This window comes from Capricornis sumatraensis, chromosome 16, assembly GCF_032405125.1.
Source record: "Capricornis sumatraensis isolate serow.1 chromosome 16, serow.2, whole genome shotgun sequence".
NCBI lineage: Eukaryota > Metazoa > Chordata > Mammalia > Artiodactyla > Bovidae > Capricornis > Capricornis sumatraensis.
In genome coordinates this window covers 42,606,977-42,627,961 of record NC_091084.1, presented here as the reverse complement: position 1 = coordinate 42,627,961, position 20,985 = coordinate 42,606,977, and the positions used below count along the sequence as shown (strand labels likewise).

General features: G+C 47.2%; 1 protein-coding gene across 1 annotated transcript in view; it reads right to left on the bottom strand.

The window, feature by feature from the left end:
* DKK3 (dickkopf WNT signaling pathway inhibitor 3) overlaps positions 1-19,626 on the bottom strand; it is a 51,098-nt gene extending 31,472 nt beyond the window's left edge. The window contains exons 1-4 of the mRNA XM_068988712.1: positions 19,529-19,626; positions 18,689-18,913; positions 11,817-11,954; positions 8,958-9,041 (exon numbers count right to left, since the gene is read on the bottom strand). Coding sequence (XP_068844813.1) covers positions 8,958-9,041; positions 11,817-11,954; positions 18,689-18,901 — 435 coding nt within the window. The 5' untranslated portion in view covers positions 18,902-18,913; positions 19,529-19,626. The remainder of the gene's footprint in view (positions 1-8,957; positions 9,042-11,816; positions 11,955-18,688; positions 18,914-19,528) is intronic.
* Between the last annotated feature and the right edge of the window lie 1,359 nt (positions 19,627-20,985).

Here is a 20,985-nt window from a genome sequence, read left to right as displayed (position 1 = left end):
GGGGTATTTGTGGAAGTGGCCAGAGAAGAAAGGAGGGAGTGCCTGTCTTTTTGTGTTCACAGGGGTGGCAGCAGTAGCCTGCACCTCATCACCACCTACTCCCTGGTGTGACACCCACAGCCCGGCAGCCACGGCACACACAGACAGTCCCCGCTGGAACGTCACACCTTCCTAATCCGTCCCACACTGGGCCAGACGGTATCTGGTCTTGGGAGCAGCCTGGCATGCAAACCTGACCCTTCTTCCTGAGGAAGAGGAGGGATGAGATAAATTTGCAGAGAACTCTATGTTGCCTACAACTTACAATTCTCAAACAGCTATTCTCCTTGACCTTGCTAATAATCAAAGACATGGAAGCAAAGAGAAGACACAGGTGGTCACCCACTATAACACCCATTGCAGGCGAGGGGGAGCTGGTGAAGTTATTTCAGAAGTCCTGCTGAGAGCAAAAACAGTACAACCGTCTGGAGGAAAATCTGGTAACATCTCTCAAAATCTTACATTGTACACACTTTGACACAGCAATTTAATTTCTAGGATTTACACAAAGAAAACCTTGCAATATTGTTCAAAAATATAGGTAGATGTCTACAGCAAAACTGTAAACAGTTCACAAACTCTTTTTAAAACATTCAGAACATATAGAATTCTATAGAGGAAAAGTCTCTGCAAAGTTAATTTCTCCCAGAGGTAACTACTAGTAATATTTTGTATACATTTTGCCAAGTGTTTTAATGTATACTTTTTTCTCTAAAAAATGAGATAAACTGTATGTATAAAATATGAGCTCCCCTGTGGCTCAGAGGTACAGAACCCACCTGCCAATGAAGGAGATGTGGGTTGGAAGATCCCCTGGAGAAGGAAATGGCAACCCCCTCCAGTATTCCTGCCTGGGAAATCACTTCCATGGACAGAGGAGCCTGTGGGCTACAGTCCAGGGGGTCGCAAAGAGTCAGACATGACTTAGCCACTGAGAGTGCATGCACATATATTAAGTATATCTTATATATACCAACCTAGATAGCATATTCAAAAGCAGAGATATTACTTTGCCAACTAAGGTCCGTCTAGTCAAGGCTATGGCTTTTCCTGTGGTCATGTATGGATGTGAAAGTTGGACTGTGAAGAAGGCTGAGCACCGAAGAATTGATGCTTTTGAACTCTGGTGTTGGAGAAGACTCTTGAGAGTCCCTTGGACTGCAAGGAGATCCAACCAGTCCATTCTGACGGAGATCAGCCCTGGGATTTCTTTGGAAGGAATGATGCTAAAGTTGAACTCCAGTACTTTGGCCACCTCATGCGAAGAGTTGACTCATTGGAAAAGACTCTGATGCTGGGAGGGATTGGGGGCAGGAGGAGAAGGGGACGACCAAGGATGAGACGGCTGGATGGCATCACGGACTCGATGGACGTGAGTCTGAGTGAACTCCGGGAGATGGTGATGAACAAGGAGGCCTGGCGTGCTGCGATTCATGGGGTCACAGAGTCGGACACGACTGAGCGACTGAACTGAACTGAACTAATATATACCGTCATATATGTAAAGCAATATATTGCTTTACAATTGCTTTTTCTTCATTTAATGTTTCATTGAAGACATCCTTTTATACCAACACATATGAAACCTGTGTGAAACTGGTTTATGAACTTCACAGTATTTTGATTTTGCATGTGGAATCACAAATTCCTTCTTGAAGGATATTTAGGATGAGGAGAGTACAATTTAATATAGCCAGGTTATAGCTCAAAAAGAAATGCCTACTCCTTAAACACTGCTTACTTGGATCAACTTTATTTATTTGGGGACTGCTTATCCATTTTTCAGAATGCTTCAGAGCTCTTCAATTTTCCCTATAATTTTTTCCTACTGGATGAAGGCATAAGGGCCTTATGCTTGGTCAGAAATTGCTAAGTCAGTGCAAAATAGACCTAGACACACAAAAGGACCCAAGTGTCTGGTTGCAGGACTGTGGAACTGCACATTCACAGGAGACTACGCCGTCACTCTTAGACCCACAAGCGTGTTGTTTTCTATAGAAACCAAGATGCATCCTGCCAACCTGGCCCCACCCGGGATCTTGTTAGCACCTGAACATCACATATGCTTCTTCTCATTCATTAGGCCCATCTTTCCTTCTGTTTGTATCGCCAATACCCAAACAAGTCACTTATGACTCATAAGAACAAGAAGTGCAGGGTGAGTCAGGCTCAAAGCAGGGAGCACAAGCTTCTAGCAAAATACATGACTCAGAGGGTGAGGCGTGGCTCTAGAGAACTTAGCCCCAGGCCACAAACATCAGTGGGAGGAGGCCCGTGGAGTCCTGAAACACATCTCCAGCTTCCAGAGGAATTCCACTTTTGCAGTAGGTTCCTGGGACCCAGGAGAGAAGCTAGTTAGAACCCAGTGTTAACTACTTTTCAGTAATAATGAGCCTCACACAAAGAGCTTTATAAACCTCTCCTTAAAGACTCTCACCCAGTGTTGTAAACCGAGGATGCTTAGCTTCACTGGGTGAAGAAAGAAACAGAACCACAGAGGACAAAGCATGTGAGGGTTAGCATAGGTTTGAACCTAGGTGAGCCTTACACCTTGTTCAGACTTCACTCTGCCCCCAGACTGACAGATAGAGAAGGGCAACATCTCCCGGGACTTGGCAATGCACCCAGCCCCTCAACATACATCCAAAAGAACTCTCCAGGAGGCTGAACCTTTGGGTATTGACCAAAGTTCTCCAAGGCAGGGATCCTAACCTCCAGGATTTGATGCCTGAAGATATGAGGTGACACTGATGTCATAATAATAGAAATAAAGTGCACAATAAGTGCAACGCATTTAACCATTCCAAAACCATCCTCCCCCACCCTGGACCGTGGAAAAAATTGTCTTCCATGAAACAGGTCCCCAGTGCCTAAAAGGTTAGGGACTACTGCAAGGAACCTGTGTGTTCCGCAAATGCATTTCTGTTAAAATAAACCCCAATGACTGGTCAGCATGGTGCCCTCTGTAATTCCATAAAATCTATAAAGGCAACTTCAGCCTCAGACGTCACGGCAGAGGGACCAGACAAAGCCAGCCCCTCACCTGCAGTTACTCTGTGACAAATGAACGAGCTGGGGGCAAGCAAGAACCCAAGGTCTCCTGGGGAAAGACGCTATTCAACACACTTTCTCTGCCCACACTCTTGCTGAGTCTCTCTGGGCTTTGAAGTAACAGGATGTTTACTGTTCAACAGGAAACAAACAAATCTTGACGTCCAGCCACACTGACCATCTGTCTTCCCCCAGACTTGAACACAAATAACAAACAAAGCATCTTCACAGCAGAGAAGGCGACACTGAGTTCACACTGGTGGAGAAGTCCATCGCCATTTTCCACAGTCTGCCGTCTATCCTGATCATTCTCTTGGACAAGGAAATCATGGGATTACTCAAATCCTTACTATCTGGACGAATCTGGTAGTGAAATTTGTCTACCTAGGCCCTCAGAAGTTTCAGGAAGTATCTTGGAGCTGGTTGTATGTGATTGAAACAGTGGGTTCCAATAAGGTATGTTCAGCCGGAGAAAATACCTTATTGTGTAGGATATTTTATATCATACTCTAATGTGAAAACAGAAAAGACAACAGATGCACAATGTGCTGAGTTCTGTAGTTCTGAGGATGTTTTAATGAGAGTACATGTCATACATGGGTAATTGGGCCAGATGCTTCATATCTGGGGACACGGTTATAAACAAAAGCCTTGTATGTGTGCATAATGGCTTATCTGCTCTCCGGCTTCCAACACACCACTTCCCTCCTAACCCACTGCATGAAAGGAGCACAGCCGTGGTCAGCCCACCCAGTGGCCCATCAAGGGAGACAGCAGACGGAGGGCTCCGCACAAAAGCCTCACAGAAAGACGTCAGACCACATCACAGTTGCCCGTGCGCTCAGGTGAAATAACAAGCCGCCATGTCCTTCCCCCTTTCCAGCATGAAAGCAAAACAGACCAATGCCTTGCATGCACTGTGCTAGGTTTTCTAGATGGCCACACAGTGTTGCTGTCTGTGAATTTCCATGGGCCTGGTCAGGTTACCATATGTATGAATACACATCCCAGCGTCTGAAGAAAGGAAAATATGGCGTGTTTGGTGGTTATGTTTAATTGAATTCATCTGGGAGCTTTAAATCCTGAGAATTCAGCCCCTATTTATAGTAGTTTAAGGTCTGAACAGCTTATGATTTTTTGTCCTTTTGAGAGGCAAGCCTCCCTTTTCCATTCCAGAGAATGCTTCATTGGCACATAACGCGTTTTCCAGAGCCACCCGTAGAAACCATTAAATTGCCAAACTATGGAATGGGACAGTGGTGACGATGTTCAGCCATTCTCATGCCTCTGGAGGCAATCTAGTCTTTACGGCTTCCCACTCAGACACAAAGGGGATTCGAATGCAAGAATGCTGTGGGCATCTGAAACCAGACCTTGTTTGTCTGACTCTTGGCAAGACACTCGACAACAAGTGAGGCTCGGCTCGGCGGTAACATACCATTGTTCTTGCCACATGACCTCCCTTTCACAGGAGCCTTGTAAAGTCTCTAGTCTGTTCTCTCAAGACCCCAGGCAATTCAGCAGCCAACACCCAGTCAAGCATCAGATGCCCCAGGTTACTCTCCTAGTCAGTCAAATTGGAGTTTATTCACATAGAAAAACTTGCTGAGTTAAGTTCCCAAGGGCCTGTGCAGGAATCTGGAAAAACTCAGTGAGTCTCCACCTTCTGAGTTTCTTGGATGTGTCTCCTCCTGTCACCCTCCTGAATTCTCAGGACCATCACACACAGGGGTTCAGGTCATGCACTGCCCAGGGACCTGTAGGTCCTCCATCTCACAATCAACATTAGGACCTGCAGAAGCAGCCCTGGGAATTCTGGGCCCCCCAGCTGAGCCCAGAGCAGGGACACACAGGCTGTGCAGCCTCCGGAAAATGGGCACACACTTGGAGGCTGCAGCACACAAGTGCAGGCAGCTGCCCCCTAACCTTTGTACACTCTTGGCATCTTTGAGATCTTGTCTCTCACTGACCTGCCAGTCTCAGAGCTCGGTTCCCCCTGCCACAGTGCTCCAAGCCTGACACAACAGCCTTACTTGGAGGGCAGAGCAGGGAGCTTGGGATGTATATCAGGGCCTCCAGCAGCTACAAAGATGCTCACAGCGGTGCTGCTGCCCTCTGGGCTCTGGGAGGCTTCTCAGAACAAAACGATGCAATCATACAATCATACACCTTTTTATCTTGAACACAAAGGCTTTTTTGTAACCCACATCCCTGAGAGTTGTGTTTCCCCTGTTCTCTCCCAGAGACTTAAATCTGGAATACTCTAAAGCTTTTCCCTCTCGGTACCATCTTTTTGTCTGTTTTATTTTTTTCCCTCCTATTCTCTTTCTTTCTCTCTCTTCTCCCACCTTCAAAAGCTGGCCCTTCCTCTCTCTCCTGACCTTAGTCAATCCTATCTTTGCTTCACAGGCTTCTGTGCTTTCAGAGTTGGGAGAGATGGTGAAAATCATTGCCTCATTAAAAGATGGGGGGAAATGAGGTGACCTAGTTTGTAAGTGACAAACTCACGCTTCCAGCCTGTGACACTGGGTCTCTTTCCATTTCTCCACATGGCTTGCCCCTCATCAGCTCCCAGTTCCCTTGAATGGGGGGGTCAGCACTATCATACGAAGCTAACTGGACTCCCCCTGCCTATAGCAAATGTCTGAGTACTGTGTCAAAAACAAGCAAAAAGAACCCATCAAGTTAGCAGAAGGAAGAAAATGATAAAGACTAGAGAGGAAATAAAAGAGAAATTTTTAAAAAATAGAAAAAAAAAATCAATAAAACCAAGAGCTAGTTCTTTGAAAGGGTAAATAAAAATTAACAAAACTCGGGCCAGAACTGCCAAGATGAAAAGAGAAAGAACCCAAATAAACAAAGGAAGAAGTCAAAGATGAGAAATCACAATTGATATTGCAGAAATACAAAGACCATAAGAAAATACTATGAACAATTATATGCCAACAAATTGGACAGCTTAGAAGAAACAGACAAGTTTCTAGAAACACATAGCCATCAGAACTGAATTGAAAAGAAATAGATAATTTGAACAGATTGAGCACTAGACGTGAAAAAGAACCTGTAATTAAAAAAAAAAAAAAAAGACACCTTCCTGCAAACAAAAGCACAGGACCAGATAGCTTCACTGGGGAATTCTATCAAGCATTCAGAGAACTTACACGGATCCTTCTCAAACTCTTTCAAAAGACTGAAGGGAAGAGAATAGCCCTAAAGTCATTTTATGAAGCTACCAACACCCTGATACCAAAATCGGACAAAGACAATACCAAAAAAGAAAATTACAGGCCAATATCTTTGATGAATATAGACGCAGAACTTCTCAACAAAATATTAGCAGACCAAATCCAAAACACAGAAAAAGATCTTACATCATGATCAAGTTGGATTTATCCCAGAGTCATAAGGATGGCTCAACATCACAGATCAATCTATGTGCTATGCCATATCGACAAAAATCGCATGCTCATCTCAACAGATGCAAAAAAGTATTTGATAAAATTCAACATCCATTCACAATAAAAAAAACTCTTACCAAAGTGGGTATAGAAGGAACATAGCTCAATATAATGGAAGCATACCCACTGAAATTAATCTTCAACAAGGGAGATAAGAACATACAGTGGGGGACAACGGGGGAAAGGCAGTCTCTTCAGCAAGTGGTGTCAGGGCAGCTGGACAACTGCATGTAAGTCAGTGAAGTTAGAGCACACTCTCACACCATACATAAAAATAAGCTCAAGATGGCTTAAAGACTTAGACGTATGACATGACCATAAAATTCCTACAAGAGAATATAGGCAAAACATTCTCTGACATAAACTGTACCAATATTTTCTTAGCTCAGTCTCCCAAGGCAATAGAAATAAAAGCAAAAATAAATACATGAGATTTAAACTTACAAGCTTTTGCACAGCAAAGGAAATCATAAACAAAATGAAAAGGCAACCTATGGACAGGGAGAAAATATTTGCAAATGATGTGATCAACAAAAGCTTACTTTTTAAAATTTATAAAAAGTTCACATAATTTAACAATAAAAATAACTCAATCAAAAATGGCAGCAGACCTAACTAGACATTTCTCCAAAGAAGATATACAGATGGCCAAGAGGCACACGTTCAACATCACTACTTCTTAGCGAAATGCAAATCAAAGTTACAAGATACCACCCTCAGCCAAAAAAAGAATAAAATAATGCCATTTGCAGTAACATGGAGGCAACTAGGGATTATCATACTAAGGGAAGTCAGAAAGAGAAAGACAAATACCGTATGATATCACTTATATGTGGAATCTAAAATATGATACAAATGAACTTATTTACAAAAGAGAGAGATTCACAGTCATAGAAAGGAGAAAGGAGGTGGGGAGGGATAAATTAGGAGTCTGGGGTCAGCAAATACAGACTATTATATAAAAAGACAAACAAGAAGGTCCTCCTGTATAATGCAGGAACTATATTCAATATCCTGTAATACACCTTAATGGAAAATAATATGAAAAAGAATACATATATATGTATGTATAACTGAATCACTTAGCTATATACCAGAAACTAACACAATACTGAAAATCAATTATACTTCAAAAAAAATAAGCAATTTTTTTAAAAAAAGAACCCACTGACTACCAACCACAGTAACACCACCTCGCTAGTGGTTATAGGTACACTGCTTCTCTTATGATAAGGCCACAAAGGGTCAGGTTATATCCCTGATCCCCTCAGAAGGCTGGGGATGCATTAGGCACTGCAGAGAGAGGAACGTGTGGTGGGAAGTTTGCATAAGGCTCCTGGGCACAGAGAGGCCGGCCATCTCCGGCCCCACAGAGGAGGCGCTTCATACAATGGACTGAATCACACAGCAGCCACCCTGTCTGCTCCTCACCAGGCCTCTGCATCTGAAACCAGCCACCTCTTTGTGAAGACAAGGTGCTACGGAGACACCTCTAGTCTGGAAGTCTGGAGACCAGTGACATCCTGGGTCACCCTCCAACCTGTGCCAGGCCTTCCTTCTGTGAAATGACGCCCCTCTCATCATTCAGAATATAATTCTCTAAAAAGCAGCCCACCTCTGGACTAAGCAACAGGCTACTGAGCAGCAAGTGCAAGCATAAGGGGCCCAAGCATGAAGGCTGGAGCAGAAGGACCTTTCTCTTAGGCCACTGGGTTTCACTTGAAGTTTTCTTGCTCTCAAACTGCCAGACCAGGCCTGGGATCAGAAAGGGTGTGTGTCTTGCCAGCAGCTTTAGGGGATTTTCAGGTTAGAGGCACCAGGTCTTATTACCAGAAACCCCCAACCAATACACCCGACCCTTCAGTGTTCCCCTTTCAAGGCTGAGAGCAGCCGTGCAAATGATGTCCTGGCATTTCTGAGGCAAAGTGCGTGGAAGCAGAGCCTGTTACTGGACTGCATCTGTCTGGCCAGAAATGTAGGAATTGGGGAATCTAGGCAGATACACGGAGAAGGCAATGGCACCCCACTCCAGTACTCTTGCCTGGAAAATCCCACGGACGGAGGAGCCTGGTGGGCTGTAGTCCATGGGGTCGCCAAGAGTCGGACACGACTGAGCGACTTCACTTTCAATTTTCACTTTCATGCCTTGGAGGAGGAAATGGCAACCCACTCCAGTGTTCTTGCCTGGAGAATCCCAGGGACGGTGGAGCCTGGTGGGCTGCTGTCTATGGGGTCGCACAGAGTCAGACACGACTGAAGCGGCTTAGCAGCAGCAGGTAGATACAAGGCAGGAGAGGCGCACAGAGCTCCCTCCTTTCTGCCCACGGTCTGAAGTCTGGGTCACCTTTGGAAGGCTCAGCAAGGGAATGTGTGCATCGGGATACAAGTGCAAGGAAGACGACAACTCACGTGGCTCCTTTTGCCTTCTTCCTCTCCCATCGACGTAATGACTGTCTCTGAAAAGACCATCTGTCCAGTCCGGTTGTTTGTGATCTACAGGAGAACAGGGACAGTGAGTGTGAAATAGAAGGGATTCTGGACAAATCCCACAAGTTGTTGGTTTTTTGTTTTGTTGTTTTCTATTTTCTGAAGCAGGAGCATCTGTCAAAGTAGACAGAATACCCACTCCTCCCTGTGTTTCTGAGCTCCACCAGCAGCATCAGATAGTGATGAAGAGACAGAGCAGAGTCTGCAGCATGGGGCTGCCAAGGGGAGGACCGAGGAAGTCTGTGTAAAGCACGCAGCACACAGCCTGTCACCTCGCAAACACTTAACACCAGCTATTTTTATCATTCTTGGGGCTTATTCATTTGAAGCTCCAAGTCAACTCTCTTTTCAACAACTACAGGCCTGGGTAGTGAAGGAAGCAGGTTTTAGCTAGAGCAGCCGCTCCTTGATTCCGGGGAATTGTTTTGTTTCCTCAAGAAAGTGCTTAATTATGTGGCAGCCTTGATGGGAGGGGAACTTGGGGGAGAATGGATACATGTGTATGTATTGCTGAGTCCCTCTACTGTCCACCTGAAACGATCACAACATTGTTAACTGGCTATACTCTAGTACAAAATACAAAGTTAAAAAAAAAAAAAAAAAAAGCAAGTGCTTAAGTAGGCTGAGAGGAGGCCTGGCCCCATATTCCTTTAGCTACTGTCTGCCTAGCTTCTGTAACCAGGAGTGGGCACCTCAAAGCTGGGAGCCTGATTGAAACTCAGGCCACTCTCACCCCATCCAAGGCCATGTCTAACCCTCATGTTGGTGATAAAAGAACAGAGAGAACCTCAGGAGCCAGGGGATCGATATTCTTTGATCCCTGGCTCAGACACGAATGACCGTCTAGTATGTATCCTGGAACAAATCATTTCTGTTCTCTGATTCACAGTTTTCTCATTTCTAGGCCATCTTTAAAGTTCCTGCCAGCTCTAATATCACAGGCATCTGCAGCCAAAACAAAGTGGAAACTCTTAGCCTAACGTGCAACAGTGGATCAAATTCCAGTTCTAATTCCCATTCTGGAGCATAAGGATCATGTCTTCACCAACATACTTTAAAATTTTTGATGTAAATAATTCCTCTCTCCAGCAAAGAAATAATGTCTTCTTCCTTTTATACCAGATTTTCACAAGATTAATCAATGCTATATATTTTTAAAATTATACAGTCCTGTATGCAAAGATCCAGGGACTTTTCTGAGGTTTTATTACACTAAGGTGCATTTTTGTATCCCTAGGAAGAGAAATATGTACAATGTTTTCCAAACAGGTTTCACCACTGAGCTCTTCTTTTATAAAGCATCATGCAGGACAGGAGCTCCATGGAACTCACCCAAGAACTACTATACCATGCGGATGCCATAACTTCACCGTAACAACAACAGTAATATTAACAGTAAGAACAATTTGCTGCTGTATAGTGCTTAACAGTTTACAACAACTCTCACACACTCTAAGTCATTTGGCCCCCACGACACCATAAGGTATTCTAGGTGCCGATCTTCCTGTTTTCATAAACATGGTTAGTGAGGGTCACAGAGTTGAAAACCATACTCGTTACTGGCAGGACACATACTTGGTTATTCTGATATTCACAAGGAGCAAATTGAAGAAGCAGCCAAACCTATTGGCTAATTACTGTCAGAAAGGATGACTGAATATTGGTTTTGACAGGAATAAAATATGCACTTTTGGAGACAACGACCGGAACTCTCCAGTCTTCAGATGAGCAATGCTAAAGGATTCTGTTTGGCAGGTGGCTCATTCATTTATGTGGGGGGTGTGCTCTGGAGCTGGGCTGTGAGTATACAGTGGGGCTAGAGCCACACAAAGGCTACTTTATAGTCTAGGCAATGGCCCATGAGAATTGACCCTTTAATCCACTGTGGCACAGAAATGCTATTGTGTCAGCTCAGTCATTACCTGGACACTTGAACAAAAGCAAGGCTCTTTTGTGAGAATCTTCATGGCCTTGTGCACAGGCCTTGCGCTGAGATCAGAGGTCAATTTTACAGCCTCCAACAATGATCCAAACATCTGCACACCAGACTCTCTTTAAGAGAAAACAGCCCACATGATTTGATCTCCAAAGTCCTACCAAAGTCACCCTGGAGACATCGCATGCTAGGGGCAATGTTTTCTTTCTCAAATCAGATTGAAAACAAACCTGCTCACTCCTCATGCAAGACTTTGGACCAAGGGACACTTGGACATATGGTAGGTTGGAAAACAGGCCACTATAAAATTTTGAATGGATAGCCAGCAAACAGATAAATGTTTCATGTTGTGGCAATAGAGGTTTTCCATTCTGAAGACTCGAGTATATCACATTTGAGCTCCTCCTAAGGAGATGGTGAAGATCTATTCACCGCAACATGAACTCTATTTCAACTCTCTACTGAATCACAGATAAAAACCTGTGAGATAAATTCAATACTGGGAAAGTCTTTCTCTAAACACTTATTTGCTTCCTTTTTTCAAGTAATAAAAATCCCTGAACATTCCTTTGCAATTGGACTGGCAGGAAGACTAGCGTTAAATTTATTGCTTCAATGCAAAAGCAATTTATGTTTTTGATACATATTGTTCCCCTTTAAATAATCTCCCTCACTCCCTCTGGCTTTTAACCTGTATTTTACCATATTTATGTGTATTTTTGACTTGTGTATCAAATATGTAAACATCTGCACAGCAGACTCTCTTAAAGAAAGCACAGGCCACACCTCAGTCCTCTGATGGGACTGGGCACTGAAGAAAGGAGGAAGCGCTGGCCACGACTTACCTTGTGAATTTCTCGGTGGACGTGGATGGTATTATTTCCCACCTTGGTTTCTGTGTTGGTCTCGTTGTGGTAGCTGGGAGGTAAGTGTGCGAGGGTCACTTCTGATGATGTTTTAGCAGCAGCCTCTTCGGCTTCCATCTAATTAAATCAACGAATTTAATGAGCAATATTGTTTTCTTCTGATACATATCAGAGTCCATTAGAAAAAAAACTACTCTTTTCCTCTTCTGCAATAACAATGGTGTTATTGCTGATAAGTGCCAATGAGAACTGAGTAGAACAAGGTGTTGTTCTAAATGTTTTCATATATTATCATCTTACATCTCACAATCTCCCTATGGGGTGGGTGTTAATGTCCCCATTTCACAACTGGGGCAACTGAGGCTCAGGAAGACTAGGTAAGTTCTCAAGATTCCCAGGGAAGGGCAGAGTTGGGATTTGAGAATGCCCCCACTGAGCAATCTTGACCCCTGAGAGATGCTCTTGGTGCTGCTCCCATCTTCCCATGTCCTAATCAGGAGGTCACTCACATTCAATTCCCTTACATGCCAGCAACCAACTCTGTTTCTCTTTGAGAGCATTCTCTGACTACAGAAGTGTGTTCAGTCCACACAAGCACCAAGTGTTAGTTAGTGAACACCCCAGGGACACCTCTCAATCAGTGAAGAACGGCCTATGAGGGTAAGTACCCCAGTGCCCTCTCCACTCAGTGGGATAGTTTCTCTCTCTCCGAGGACCTCAGAGAGATGGAACCCTAGTTGTCCCTAGAAGTCACCTGCTCATCAGCACAGCCTTTGCTGCCTTTTTCCTTTTCCATCTCCCTCTACTTCCTCCTAGTGTTTCTGGGATCACATCACAAATAAATTACATGCATGCTAATTCGCTTCAGTTGTGTGTGACTCTTTGCAACCCTATGAACTGCAGTCCGCCAGGCTCTTCTGTTCATGGGGAGTCTCCAAGCAAGAATACTGGAGTGGGTTGCCACGCCCTCCTTCAGAGGAGCTTCCCAACCCAGGGATCAAGCCTGTGTCTCCTGTGGCTCCCGTACTGCAGGCAGATTACTACTGCTGAGCCACCGGGGAAGCCCCGCGAATAAATTATTTGCTCCCAAATCCTTGCTGCAGGGCTGAGTGGGGATGGGCACGAACCTAGCCCCTTCCCCATGACTGGCAGGGTCACAGTTATGAGTCCTTCCCCATCCACCCTCTGAGTACGAGAGACCCCGGTAGAAGTTCAGATGACTCATTTCTTGGTGCACCCTTCTGGCCCTTCTTACACAAGTGTTCTTTAGTGATGTCAGGTTTCTGAGGCCACTATCCTCAAATCATGGGCCTCCATGACATCTATACCAGACACATCAGCCAGATGGAATCTGTACCCACTTCCAGACCCAGACTTGATGAGTGGGCAGGTGACAACTGGACCAGTCACAGCTGACGGGACTTAAACAGAAGATACATCATGGACTAGTTGAGCCAACCAGACACTCTCTCTAGGAATTTAAAATGAGAGACACAAAGAGAAGCTGTCACTGGTGGTTGGCAATTTTCCAACAGTGCAGTCTTGACTCTTGGCTATTTTTATTCCTTTAAATGAATCCTCAAAAAGGATTTTACTATTTTTAAAAAAATCACTGTTCTCTATTCCCTTATATACTACAAGAGGCCCATCTTTTCCAATCTTTCCCAACCAAGTTTGCTGAGCTGGGTATACATGGGGAAAGAATTCCCATGCCTCAGTGGAGCACAGAGATACTGCACTAGAAGTGTGAAGAACACCTAGTCCACATAAAGGCCCAGAAAACCAAACAAGGACTTGGTCAGCAGCCGCCGTGCACTGTGCTTGACCCTGAGATTACTCCTCACATATCTGAAACCCGATCCCTGCCTCCATGCCTGGGCATCAGCTGTGTCTGAGCCATCGCACCAGTCCCTTCCATATCTCCTTGTGTATTCACAGCAACTCTATGAGGAAGTATTATTCGCCTCATTTGCAGATGAAGAAAATGAGGTTGACGGAAGTGGAGGAATGTCTAAGGTCATCACATTCTTAGTAGGTGGCAAAACTTAGATTAGAACTCAGCTCGGTCTGACCCCAAATTATGTGTTTTTCCTAGTGTAAGATTCTGCTTGTGCTTTTACTGTGGAGACAGGGCATCCTCACACAAGCTAGTTTGAGGATGATCACGAAAGTCTCTAGAAGTCAGTCAGGTCCAAAGAAGAGAGGAAAAAGGTCCCCAGGTGGAGGCGAGCCATGATTGGGCTCAAAGGACAGATATGAGCTGGATAGAGAGGAGCATAAAGGAGGCAGAATGGTGGCAGCCTGGATGAGAATGGAGTGTCATGGGCTAGGGCAAAGGGTCCATGCTGGACCCCAAATCGATAAAATGATGGATGATGAAGTAGAGACAGCCTGGCAGATGGATCCAGGGTATAGTTCTAAAGCAGATGGTGATAGCCTAGTTCTCAACAAGAAGGGTACCTCAGAGTCATGCCCAATGCTTTAAAAAATATCTACATATCTGGAGCTGCCAAATTAAAATTTCTGGAGGGGGCACCCCACAAAACAATGAGTTTTCCAGATGATTCTGAGATATTCCCTCCCCTGTATTCACCCCCAGGTAAGAACTTCTGCACCAAGCAATGGGGAGCTGCAGCAAGCTCTGAAGACTAACTGGGACATAATACAGAACCGAGAGAAGGAAAAGAATAGAGTCAGAGAACTAGCTAGAAGCAGGCTGAGAGTCAGAAGTTATATCTGGGGAGGGCCTTCTATTGGGAGGGGCCTCCAAATAAATCTAGAAGAACTCAGGCTTCTGAGAGCTTGCCACTAGATTTGGCAAGAAGTTGCCCCCAGCAGCATCTGAAGACAACAAAGTAGAAAGTACCCAGATTCTGGAGTCAGGGAACATGAGGTCAAGTCCCAGCTCGGCCACAAAGCAGCCACGTGACCTTCAGCAAGATACCAAATACTGGGGTGGCTAATGTGTAACATCTTACAGAGAGACCCAAACGATCTTTTTGGTCAACCCAATATCTCTAAACCTCAGCTTTCCTGTTTGTAAAATGATGATGATTCTACTTTATTGGACAAATGTAAGAATTAAAGCTCATGAAATCCGAGAACTTGATCCAGTATCTGCCATTCTGCAAAGGTATAATAAAGAAAGCAGTTTTAGAAGAAGCGAGTTTGCCAGGGGATGTCTGGGTAGGGGTGGAAAAGGCAGAAGTAGATAACATATGTTCGAAGGGTTTGCTAATAAAATAGAGGAGAAACGGATGAAGTTAAGAAAGGAGACTTAAGACGAAGGAAAAGGCTTTATAAATTTGTTTTAAGGGAGAGATCCTGGTCTGTTTAGTGATAGAAGAGGAACAGCTGGGAATGAAGAGGAGTCTGGGGATGCTAGAAGGACTAAATCCAGAAGGAGACTAGAACATTAGTGCTTTTACAATTCCTATAGGAATCAGACTCCTCCAGTTTGGCTTACATATAATTGACAAGGTACCAAAATTAGAATTTGCTCTGGGCTGAGCAGATAGTCTTTATATAAAGCCATTTCCCCCTCAACCAGTGGTTACTCCAACAGAATGAGCTAAAGCTCTTTCATGGCACCACAAACTAAAAGTACAGCTTACAATGGAAATTTCGGCCACAACTATTACTGCTGCTAGCAAGAGAAATTTAAGCCTGAAGCAACAGGACTTGTTTCATAGAGGAGGAATGTGAATATTATTTAACATGGCACTCACAAATTGTTAACTCTGTGTTTGTTAAAGGAACAGAGTAAGAAAAACTGGAGAGAGAAATTCAGGCTTGGTGTTGGCATTCTTCCTAGGAATAATGAGTTGATAAGAACATTCTATTGTAAAATATGCCAATTACAGACGTGGTAATGAAGGGCTGGGGAGTGGCTTTATCCTCAAAATATGTTTATCAGTAATAAACAGCCCAGACTGAACCATTCGAAGATTTGCTTCCTCTCCATAATGAGCCTATAACCAGAGTTAACTTTTTTCCCTTAGGAGAAATCAGCAGCTTGAAGTCAGCTGGAATATTTTAAATGTCAGGAAGTTACTTGAAAGCAGATTCATGGTGCAACTATGTAAACAATTAATGCATCTGGCCGCAGGTCCTTTTCTGTTCTTTACTGGGACCGTAAGTAAATAGCAATTATCTTGTGTTTATGAGATTTAAGGGGCTTTTTGGCAATCTCTCTTTTAAAATTAATACTAATAGCCCTAATCCATTGTGATTCTATTATATATCAGACACTGGTGGTTCTTTCGTTATCACTCATACTAGCGCTATTAATATGATGATAATGAGTGTGTTTGTGTGTTAAGTCGCTTCAGTCGTGTCCAACTCTGCCACCCTATGTGCTGTAGCCCACACCAGGCTCCTCCGTCCATGGGACACTCCAGGCGAGAATACCAGAGTGGGTTGCCATACCCTTCTCCAGGGGGTCTTCCTGACCTAGGGATCGAACATGGGTCTCATGTCTCCTCCACTGGCAAGCAGGTTCATTTCCATTAGTGCCAGTGAGAGCCATTATTTATTGAGAATCAACAATTTCTCATAGTCCTTACAACAGCGACATGAGGGGGCAACTTATATTGCACCAATTTTACTTAACCCCATTTTATTTTTTGGCTGCACTGCGTGCCTTGTGGGATCTTAGTTCCCCAATCAGGGATTGAACCCAGGGTCACAGCAGTGAAAGCCACTAGACCACCAGAGAAGTCCCTACTTAACCCCATTTTTGACAACCAGATCGCATGCTTTACTTGCACCCTTTCATTTAATTCTCCCCTTCACTCCAGAGGTGGACACTTCCTCCACTTTGGAGCCTGGATCCCATCACTCATATGTGGCAGAGCTGGAATGAGATAAGAAAGGTTGGCTCCCACTGAGTCGGGTGGGCGCGGCAGCCAATGTTTCCCTGGGTAGCAGACTGCAGAACTCAGGCAGAGCCACGTCTGGAGCAGGAAGGCTGGGGCCCAAGCAAAGGCAACGTGGCCAACTCCCGTGGAGTGAGCACCAGTACCCTGGACTGCTGGGCCCTGAACGGCTCTGACCAATGAAAAGACCGAGCAGGCCCCCTCGGCCCCCTCAGCAGGAGCTACCAGCACAGGACCGCGCTGTGTGCTCAAGTGCACACTTGAATAAAAACGGGGAGGTGACCTGATGAGTCTCAACGGGAAGCCGTGGGCAGGAGGGAAAGTCCTAGAACCCAGTGAAGGGAAGCAGATGACTTGCTCTGGAACCAAGGATCACATGTTCAGTTTAATCAGTGAAGGTGCAGAGTTAAAATTCACTGGGGCCTGTCTGACACCCCTGCCCCTTTCATTGTTTCGTGTCAGGATTCTCTTGCTTTCACAGGAAACAAAGTCTATATTTGGAATCCGGCCTGTCCAGTGGATGTTCAGGTACAGCTACCCAGGCAACCACCTTCCAACCCAGTGTCTCCTTCACCCAGGGTCCACCAGGTTGACTGCTGTGGGAAGGAAGGGGAGCGATCCCCAGACTAAGCAGGTGTGGGAGGAAAAAGCCACCTCGCCTAGTAGACCAGAGCCAGCTTTGGAGGCTTTGCCCAAATGTCGTGTGGAGAAGCAGGGACATGGAGGCACCTGACCTACCAGCCTAGACATCTGATCTCTCACTGACTCCTTCTCTGGGATGGCTGGCTTCTCTCCAAAGACAGGCTGCAGCCAGAGTCAGGCCCAACAGGGGCCACGCCCACCCACCCCAGGCAGCAGAGCCACCTGGCTGGGCGAGCTGGACCATCTGCACCTCCGCTCCAGGCAACCCTGGCAATGCTTGCGTGCTGATCACAGAGGATGCCATCCACAGTGTTTGGACCTGGGAGGCGACGGAAGCAAGAAACAGGCAAAGTTTTCCCAAGATGTCTGGTATCTGATAACTAACAGCTGCTATATATGCACATCTATTATACTCCAGGTGCCACACATATCACAGATTTAATTCTCATGGAAAATTGAGGTAAAGGATGTTAAGGGATTTGGCCAATGCCACCCTATGGTGAATGGCAGAGGAGGGCCCTGAGCCCAGGATTGACTCCAAAGCACCCTTGGAAACAAGGTGAGGGGTGGCCTTTCACTTTGCCCCTGCTCCTCTCACCCAGCACCCACTGACACTGATGGAGATTCCCAGGTTCCTTCTTTGCCCCACATGGCATTTGGGGAAGTCCAGACAGATTACCAGCACAGCTCAGGGCTTTTTGTCCCCATATGGAGAAGGGGATGACAGAGGATGAGATGGTTGGATGGCATCACCCACTCGATGGACAGGAGTTTGAGCAAGCTCCAGGAGTCGGTGACTGGCAGGGGAGCCTGGCGTGCTGCAGTCTATGGGGTCACAAAGAATTGGACATGACTGAGCAACTGAACTGAATGGCACCCTAACTGTCTCTTGGGAAGTGGCACAAGCTCAAAGCCCAACAGACAAGCTAGGACTTGAGATACCTGGAGCCTCCTCTGCAAAATCGCAGTGCTCGAATACCAGGGGCCTTGCAAGCATCCGCTTAAAACAGGATGAGGCCGACTGCACACCTGAAGTTAATTGGAAGGTGACGGCCGGCAGCCTGCAAGCAGGTGGTGACTCCAGCTGTCCATGGGTGGGTCCAGCCGGTGTCTCTGGGTGGACAGCCTCAGATCCAGAGCTTTTGGCAGGAACCAGGTGGGATTTGGGATCACCCCCGCACTGCCTCCAGATAACTCGAAATCTGCTGCGGGCTGTGCCCAGCCCCTTAGCGGACCCGAGGACCCTGGCCAGCGGTTGGGGCACTGCTTCGCCAGCCCCCACTGTCACCCGCCTCGCGCTTCCCGGAGCGCAGGCCCCTCGGGCGCACCCACCTCCTCCACCGCGCTGCGCAGTTTGTACTGCGTGTCCTCCATCAGTTCCTCAACCTCGCGGAACATCTCGTTGAGAGTGGCCTCCTCCTGCGGGTAGTTGAGAGCCGGGCCGGGCTCGATCGGGGCAGAAGTCACCGTCGGAGCCGGCGCGGGGGCCGTGGGGACCGCCGCCGCCAGCAGCAGGCAGAGCAGGGTGCCCCCGAGCCGCCGCATCTCCGCCGCCGCCTGCGCGTCCCAGAATGCGGTCAGAGGCGCGCAGACCACCCGCTCGCCCGCGCCGCCGCCCCGCCCCGCCCCGCCGCCTCCGGCTCTCACAGCCTGGCCCGCCCCCTGCGCCGCGCTTCCCCGCACCCACCCCCAGAAAGGAGGATACTGAGTCCCCGGAGGACGCAGCATCCCCAGACCGGGAAGCCCGCCCCCACCCCCACTCCAGCCGCGCGCCCGGATCCTCTCCGTACCCCGACCCCCATACTCGAGCACAAGCCGCGCTCTGCTACGGCCCCCAGGGATAGCTCCCTCCTGCGAGCGACAGAACTCAGGGGCCCCTACGCTTACACCCATCTCCCCCCATGGCCCTACCCCCGCCCTCCCCGCTCCCCCACCCCGCCTGGGTCTCGGGTTTGAGCCCTGTTCCCTTCTCCACCAGGTCAGAGCGCAGCCGTGCTGCGGCGACCCTACCCCCCCTCCCCGTCCCCTATTCGATCCCCCATCTTGAGTGGTCAGAGAACTCAACACCCCCACCCCGGGGGCTGGAACCAAATCCGACGCCCCGTCCTCCTCCACCCACCCCGGAGGGACTGAGCTGAGCCACCCCCTTCCCCGCCGCCGCCCTTCACCTACCCCAACTGGACCGAGCTGCGCTCTGGTTTGGACCTGCCAGGCCTCGCCGGGGTCTGCCTCGAGGCTGCGGAGCGGGAGCTGCCTGGTGGGCGGACCGCCGGCGCTAGGAGCTCGGCAGGGATGCGGCAGCGCTGGTACCCCGGCGAGCCCGCAGCGCTCGCCCCGCCCGCCCCCGCCCCCGCCCCTAGGGAGGGGCTGCGGCCCAGCCCGCCGCCATTGGCCGGCCCCTGCGCCGGCGACCTCCCACCCCAGGCTGGCCTCCTCTGCCCGCGCGCCTGGCCCTGCAGGAAGCTGACCCCTTCTCTGCATCCCGTTGCCGCCCGGCATCCCAGGGCGGCATTGTCATCTCTGGCCCAGATTCTTGCCACACTTTCCATGAGGTGTTCTTTCTGTGTCCAACCCTCGCCACCTTGCCTTTTCCAGGCTATTCTGCACCTGGCAGGCTGGCACTCAAGGCCCATCACAAACTACTGGTCATAATCCCTTTGCCATGGTTGACTCCTACTCCACCTGAGAAAACCCACCTGTAGCTCCCGCAATAGGTCCTAGGTCCTGAGAACGTCAGCAAGCTCGTTAAGGGCGGCAGAGTGGTTAAGACCAGACTCTGCAGTCAGGCTCCCTGGTGTCAACCCCAGCTCTGCTCCTTAGGACTTTAAGGATCTGGCCAAGTTGTCAGATTTGTCTCTCCCCAGTTAGCCCAAATGTAAAACGGAGTTTGGAGTATGATAATTAAAAAAAAAAAAATGTTGCTTGCCATCTGGTTCTATAGGAATGAAGTCACTGGCCCCTGAAGCGGCTGACCTTCAGCATATCCTGAAAGGAGTTCGGGGCAGAGATGGCAGCTGAGGCATTCTGTGCTCTGGGAAAATGGCAGAGCAGGCGTTCAGATAGTTAAGATATTTCCAGGAGGGAGATTTATGAACCTGAACTCTTGCATCATCCCATTCTTTGAAAAGCGCTAAAACTACGAAGTAACACATGTGTTCCTCACGACTACCAGCCACGTTTTATTGAGATGTGGCCTTGGTTGCACTTATCCCCTTTGCCAGAATCATGGATATGCTGACTTCCCCACCTCCACCTTACCTCTTTGGAGCAGTTCCACAGAGCTTTCTGAGAGGCTGTCTAATGGACTGTCATCCTCAATAGGTCCCCAAGGAAAACTAAAACTCACAGCTCTCTTGTTTTTCTGAATTCAGTTGACAAGTAGTAAGGGTACCTTGCAGGTAACGAGGAGACCGCACACAGGGAAGTGAGGTATAAAGGTCAGCTATTGTAATGAGAACAGAACTTGGTCTATTCACAGTGGTCTCCTTAGGGCCCTGAACAGAGAGCACTCACATAATTTTTGAAAAATACCTGTATTTTATTTGTCAAACTGCCTCCTGTTTTTTCCTGTTACCTTTTCTGTCTGGACAGCCTTCCCTTCTCCCCTCAGCCAGACTAACTCCATCCCA